At 51.2% G+C, this 7,574-nt stretch overlaps 1 protein-coding gene across 1 annotated transcript; it reads right to left on the reverse strand.

Moving 5' to 3' along the window:
• Positions 1-5,562: 5,562 nt before the first annotated feature.
• Positions 5,563-5,940, reverse strand: ENH_00023630 (hypothetical protein; the record flags this gene model as incomplete). Its single annotated transcript, XM_013584610.1, has 1 exon — positions 5,563-5,940. The coding sequence occupies one exon, from the start codon at positions 5,938-5,940 to the stop codon at positions 5,563-5,565; it is 378 nt and encodes a 125-aa protein (XP_013440064.1).
• Between the last annotated feature and the right edge of the window lie 1,634 nt (positions 5,941-7,574).

Here is a 7,574-nt window from a genome sequence, read left to right on the forward strand (position 1 = left end):
ATGTATATATATATACATATATATATACATATATATATATACATATATATATATATATATATTAGTTTATTTACTATATAAACTCTATATATAAATAGTGTACTGGCATTTTGTAGAAGCTATCTGATAAAGGGTTTTGGAGCAAAGCTCTGTTAAGCTGTCTACTGGTGTTTGTCTTCTGAAAAGGCTTATGAGGACTTCATTTCAAAATTTGAAAAAAGTAAATTTTTCGCTTTTCTCCAGGCTGCTGCTGCTTCCAATAAAACGGAGCCTTCTGCAGCCGCAGCAGCAGAAGGCCCCCAGGGCCTGCCCCAAACTCCAAAACCCTTTTGGAATTTCTTTGAATTAATTTCGAGACCTTGGGGGTCCTGGAGAGAGCTGCAAAAACAAAGAAAGATAAGCTTGAGTGGGGCCCCCACGTGCAGCCGACTGGAGTTGGCTGCAGCAAAAAAGGAGAGAAAAAAAAGCAATTTGGCTTTTTGGAGTTTTCTTTAAAGGCCCAAATTGCTCCATATGGGGCAGCTGGCACCCAAAAGAGAAGCCCCTAAGCTTTAGATCTTTTCCCAATTCTAATATCCAAAAAGGCCCTGAGCTTTAAATCTTTTCTAATTCAAATATCCAAAAAAATTGAGTCTTTCGTTCTTCCTGCCTCTCCACACGCTTCACGAAGGCGTGCTGCAGGCTGCAAGCCAGTGTCCACTTTGCTGCAGGTCTGTGGCCACAAACTTCCCCGTTTTCTGCCTGAGTCCAGCTGCTTCTAGCTAGCCTGCACAGGGAAACAAATAAGTCTTTAAATCCAAACAAAATGGAAAAAATTACTCTCTTAGTAGTGGCCCAGTAAAACGGCCTAGCGACCTCAGCTGCCTCTCGGCAGCCGCAGCACTTATGTCTCATTTGTCTCATGGATATTTCCAATTTGTAGACTTTCCGGTTTCTCGTCAGTTATGCAAAAATGCACCCAAAATCGCGACCGCGCAGCGTCGCTGCTGATGTTGCGGTTGCTGCTGCTGCTTCTGCTGCTGCTGCTGCTGCTCTTGCTTCATGTCTTTACCCGCGATCATCCCATGAAGGGCGCCTGCTGGCGGCTCTTTGGCTGCAGCCAGGTGCCTCCTTGCTCTACTGACCAGTATGGAAGGTCCTCTTTGGTTGATCTTTCCTGGCAGGAGATAAGACGAGCTGTGGGGGTCCTTCTCCCATTACTTTCCATGGTTTGCATGCAAATGCAGTCGCTTGGCTGCGGGGTCCTGCAGAGCACTGGGGCAGACAATCCTCTCAATCTTGTGAAGTCCTTTCAGTCTCTCTCCTGCGTCTGTGTTTGGCAATTTGGGCTTTTCACGACGCAGCAAGGCGGAGCTCTCTGCTGCTCAACTCCCCAATGCAAACTGCTGCAGCAGCACGGCGGCAGCTTGCTGCTGCCTGCCGTTTCCTAGAAATTGAAGTCAACTTGCTGAATTGCTAGAGAGCCGTAGAGCCTCTTGCTTGAAGCAACGATGCCTCTGTGCAAATCTAACAAATCCAAAACATTCGCCTCGCGAATTTGCCTTGTTCGCTTTTACTGCTTCGGCGTGGCGAGGAAGAAGGGGTGTTCTTTTTTTACGAAACAAAGGAAGTACTGCTCATCTTTTGCCCCGCGATGGCGTTTTTTTCTTTTCTGTCTCTCCCTCACATGTATCCTCACCGCATGATACACAAACTTTTGGCCATGGGCCAAGCCTTGGCTTCTTTGCTGCGCAAGCATCTAAGACGTTTACCCTCGCGGCAATCATCTATATTCTTTCAAGGAAGCAAAAGTCTTCTTCGTCTTTCAGAGACAAAGAAGAATGATTTTCATCCTGAAGCATGAGCCAAAAAGCCAGCGGGCTTGGCAGGCCCTTTAAAAGCAGGCATTCTGGTCAGTGGTGACAGACTTTGTCTTTTGAGGTTAAGCGTGTAGGTAGCGTATCATTTTACTAGGAACTAGTGAAGTGAATTTTAGCGCCTTTTCTAAGGAGCTTACAATCCCAATGGCATTGTTACTTAGTTCATTTCATGAACAGCCCATAACATCAAGCGCTGCGCGCGCTTGACGTTATGGGCTATTCATGAAGCGAATTAAGCAACAATGCCATTGGGATTGCAGCCCCAGAATAGTTTTCATTTTTCCATTCTGTCACAAGCTTTCTCCACCTCCAGCAACACACAGGCCACATCAACACTTAACATTTTATATTTAATATTTGCAAGTCCAATGTGGCTGTTGGGGGGGACAAACTGCTACCCAGTAGCCCAAGGGACGCGAATTTGCCGCGTGATGACTTTCTAATTCGAGTGCACACTGTAAGACAAGTCCATCAATAAGTAACTGAATGTGGTTTCTATGCTAAAGCATACCAAGAGGCCACCAGAGAAGGTGTGTAGACCTGCGCTGTCCCACTAGCTCAAGAAATTCAAGGTCTTTCCGCTACAGGAAAAGCAACTATGCCACAAGAAGAATAGCACTAGAATTCCACTTGGCGCCGTTAATGGGCCAGTCAACAGAAGCCCCTACCGGTCGAGACCCTGTGAGCTTCGACGCCCTCAAGTCTACAATGAGTCAAGGCTAGCAAACGAGTGGACCACGCCGTTAGCAAGCAGCGGCATAGACCCGGCTTTTATCTTTAGAAAAAGTGGGGAACTTTTGCTTATCGGGTGCGTGGCATTAGCTAGTTAAAGCAATCCGACAAAAGTCCTCAGCCATTAGCCAATATATTCATTGACTAGACTGTCAGCAGTTCAGTCTTCTACCAGTTCAACCTTCGGAGCTGCCTCTACAGTATTGTTAGTGAGCAAGAAGGAAAACTTAAATCCCTTTTCACTGGGCCATTAGGTCGTAAAGAATGAGTTGTAGTGCCTCTGGGTCTCACTAATGCCCGGGCGCTTTTTAAACACGTGGCGGCTACAGCCCTTGAAGAAATCAGTTAGCACTATGTAGATGAATGCTACACTTACTTTTGTTGCAATACGTTACCACCACTTTCGCCAATCATGTCAGAGTCTCCCAGACAAAAGCTCAAGCGTAAGTTGGGAAAGTGTTGGCGGCGTCAGATTTCCTGACTTTCAGTGCAGTTCACTCAATCACTGACAACCCCTATTGTATGATCTGCATATCCTGTAGCAGCGCGGCGAAATGCCATTTGGTCGGATCGTCTTTATGCCGATCCCGCAGACGCCAGGTAGGGGATTCGAGCCCCCTGCTAGTTCTAGTGGCGAAGTCTCAGGTGGCGGGTTCGATTCCCCCTCCCGGATATTTTCGATAGACGAGATAGGCAAGGCTCCTCGAGATAGACAGCGTAGCTGCGAGACGGGGCGTCGCGCCCAGTGCTTCCCCCCTGCGCCTGGGCCACGGCCGAGTCAGCTAATAATTTCTTTACAACAGCAAAATTCTTCACTTCATTTTCGCTAAGAAAAGAAGTCCCCATGACGCATTTGGCCCTGCGGGGCCGTGGGTGTGGGGCCGCTGCGCGCGGCGGAGGAATTCTGGGAACGAAGGAAAGGGGGGCAGTCCCCCCCTAGGTCAGGCGGAGCTTACTGCTGGCTTTTGCAGGGAGAAGAAGGGCGGTGCGTTTGGACTGAGAGGAGCAGCAACTGGCTAAGATCGGGGCCGTGTATAAGGACTTCGCCGAGGAACAGTGGGACACGCTGGGCTAACGAAGGGTGCAAGTAGGCGTTGATTTTGGCTTGGAACTGCTGGCGGGGCCTTCAGGACAAAGGACTTGGCCTTGTGGGCTCTCTTCTCGCTTCCTAGGGACTTTCAAAACTAAGGTCAAAGACGCCCAAGTAGACGAATGGGGGCAAAATAGCCAAACACGCCAACAGGCAGAAGTCCAATAGACCCTTAAAAGCAAGACGGTTCAAACCTATTTGGCTTCTGCTCTGTCTCCCCAAGGCCTTGGTGGCCCTGGTGCACCATTGTAGTGCTACGCACTACAGGGGGCTGGACTCCGAAGGGGAGCAGGCCTTATCGCCCAAGGACGAAGTCACTTTCTTGTTTCTTCTGCCACTCACAATGTCAATCTACACATTCTGAATTATACGGCCCTGAAGGGAATTTCTGGGCTACACGGGGGAGCGCTGGGGCGAGGCCCCACACGAGGCTCGCCAGCTCTGGGCTTTTCCAAATAACATTAAAAACTACCCACGAACAGGGCGCCCTTGGGACAAATCCTCTACATTCGACTCATACCTCATGAACCAGTGCGCGCCTGCGCACCACCACACTTCTTGCATGTCCCACCGGGAACTTGGCAAGTTCTTCCTTGCTGGGACAGAAGCTCGCGGGGTGTCCTCGAGTTTTCTTTCCGAGGGGTCCATTTGTTTGGATAGAGCTCTCGCTCTGGTGGCTCGACTGGGCGTTTCTCGTGGCTCTAGCATGGACTGTTGGGGAGTCTGCTGCTGCTGTGGCCACTTTTTCCCAAGAGGAGTTCTTCGCTGCTGCGTTCTTTGCGGCAACGAAGATCCTACCTGGCCCAGGACTTGGCCACTCTGGAGTCCTCGGTCGTGGCTCGAACTCAACACTGTCCCACGAGTAGGGGCCTATGATAACCTTCTGCCTTCGACGCAGCCAAGGTGGAAAAACACTTGGCGCCTCCCAGCAGCTCCGGAATGGTTTGAATGGGAGGTAGTGGAAAATCAGGGGCTATCGGAAGCGCATTTAAGGCCTGGTAATCGACAGCCTCTTCCGCTCCCCGGAGCCATCATCACGTTTGTCCACCATGATCGTAGGAGAGCAAATAGGCGAGTAGGTCGGTCCGATCCAACCATATTCCGATAATTTTGCTATCTCCTGTTTGTGGAAAGTGAGCTGATCTGGGGTCACACGGTAGATTGCAGATCTCGCTGGGAGTTTCCCAGGCACAAGGAGGATATGGTGATCATGAGGCGCTCGCCTCCACCCACGCCTAGGCCCGCACGTTTAACCGTTCCGTCTTCTCAGTGCTAGGGCGGGTAAGCGCCCTACTGCTCTTGTCCACCTGCTCGGGCCGGCCTCGTTCATACGTAGGACAGTCCCGAGCATAGCGCCCCACACCGCCGCACTTCTTGCGGATTTCCCCCAGACGTCTGGTAGGTTGCTAGGGCAGACACGTGCCGGATGTCCGCGACCCTGACACTCGAAACAGTTCGCGTGGGTTCCCCCTGGGCGATGTTCAATTTCCTGGCGGCCAAGAGGTCCATTAGCTTGGACGGCAGCCCGAATGGCTCGACTGGTCCTTTCTCGGAGTTCCAGCACACTCTGCTTGGGCTGGTAGAGCCGTGTTGCGGAGGCCGCCGCTTGTTCCTACGACTGATATTTCACCTGTCCGTTATTGGTGATTAGGAGATGGAGGTCTGTCGGTACCCCGGTGCAATAGTAGCCCGCGAGTTCGTCGGGAGCAAGACCCAACCCCCGCTCCGCTACAGCCGAACTGGTCGGTGTATTCCTTCGGGTTACCATTCCACCGTACTTTAGTCAACTCCGTTAACAATTGACTCTGCGACATTCTTCTGTCAAACCGCTCCAAAAGCCTGCGCTGTACTGTCGCCCAGTCGCTTAGGTCGATAGTTCTCTTAGATACATCCAATACGGTAAAGCCCCACAAGGTGGTCTATAAGTTCATTTCCCCACTCGCGCAGTTCCAACCCCATCTGGGTGTACCGGCGCTCGATGCGCAGCAAAAAGGCCTGCACAGTGCTGCCGTCTTCTGGTAGTATGGGAGTCGTTGCGCCGGAGTCCACGGCCCCCCCTATAACAGTTCTTATCACACTCATAGCGGACTGGAATTGGTCCCACGTGACGAAGGGACTGTCCCCTGGCATAACATTGGTCATAGGTATCACCTGTGGGGGCGCTTCCTTATGCGTATGCGGCCGCTCTCTCACGGTGGGCTTCGAAGCCGCGTGGCGATGATGGGCTGGTGTCCCGCTCGGCATTTTGTTGACTGACATTGTCAAGTCTCCTGCGGTGTGGGGTCGATAACGCGTCCGTTGCGGACATGCATCCCTTATCGAGCGAAGATATCTAGGTGTGCATCATTGAAACATAGTATTTCTACTCCCAACTCCGGAAAGAATAAAGATTTCATCCCAGAGCAGCCCCCAAATGTAGTGCACAGCACCTACACCTACTGCTGCGACTACGCTGCTACCTGCCCCCTCGAGTAGGGACCTACGATGACTGTCTACCTTCGGCGCATTTCCTTGAAACAATAATTCGAATATTACGAAATACATTTATTCATAGTTTTTCAAAATCTATTGTCTTCAAAATCCCCCCCACTGGGGTTCTCGCCTCCTAGGCCCTGTGGGGAGGGGGCCTGCACCGGTGCCGGCGCTATTGCCAGCCCCAATCTCCTGCTGTTTACAGGCACGTCTAGTGTATACACGCTAATTTGCCGACAAATGGGCTTGTTTCGATCCTAGTGAAAGGGCCCTGTCCTCGTTCCGTGTTATGACCTCTTGTAGGTCACCATCTAGCTATCTTCCATAGGTCACCAGCAAGCCCTATTGTAGTGCCTGTGCACTACGACCGGTGCTCTTAAGCCAACAGTAGTGCAGATTCAGTCACAGTGGCGAATATTTCTAGGCGCGAGTTATTAAAACATAGTATTTCTACTCCCAAGTCCGGAAAGAACAGAGATTTCATTCCCGGAGCAGCCCCCAAATGTAGTGCACAGAGCCTACTGCTGCGACTACGCTGCTATCTGCCCCTCGAGCAGGGCCTACAAACTACACCTAGCGTAGGCCCATTTCCTGGAAACTGTAGCTTAATTTCATTGAAATACAATAATTCTGAAGTTTCTCAAAATCTGTCTGTTCGATTCGCCCCACTCTGGGAGCTCGCCTCCTAGGCCCTATGGGGAAGAGGCCTGCACTGGTGCCCGCGCTATCGCCAGCCCCAGTCTCCACACATTTCCCACACATTTCACTTATGCGTATTAATTCATAGACAATCTGCCTTACTTTTATCCGAGTAGGGGGGTCCTGTCCTCCTCCAGTGTTGCGACCCCTTGTAGGTCGCTAGCTAGCTATCGTCTCTAGGTCACTAGCAAGACCCATTGTAGTGCCTGTGCACTACAGCAAGGCGTTGGGCCTCACGCCGTGCGGCTGAGACGGCCCCAGACGGCTGGCTCAGGCTGGCAGTTTTCGCGAGTGGAGCTGCTGCTGAAACGCACAAAGCGAGATGCCGCCAGTGGAGGCCTAAGACTGGATCTCCGGGGGTATGGAAATATCCCATTAGGCCCATCTGCATGCATTCAGCTTCTGGCGAAAAATACGGCCCTGTAGAACTGCTCGCGCCGCAGGTACGGGGTGTGACACTTACAAGAAGGTCGCTGGACCAACAAAGTCGCACAGCTGCTGGCTCTTCAAACGTGTATCAGCTCGAATACCATCAATGAGTTGCTAAATATTTAAGAGCTTGAGGTTCTGGAATAGTTGTACAACTCCACCATTGAGGAAAACTGAAGCTTCTCTGGACCACTTGTAGTGCTGAGACACTACAATGGGGCTGACTAGTGTCCTAGGGATGATAGCTAGCTAGCGACCTGCAAGTGGCCGCGACACTGGAGGGGGGCATGACC

Source organism: Eimeria necatrix, genomic scaffold, assembly GCF_000499385.1.
Source record: "Eimeria necatrix Houghton genomic scaffold, Enh_scaff184, whole genome shotgun sequence".
In the NCBI taxonomy this organism is placed as follows: Eukaryota; Apicomplexa; class Conoidasida; order Eucoccidiorida; family Eimeriidae; genus Eimeria; species Eimeria necatrix.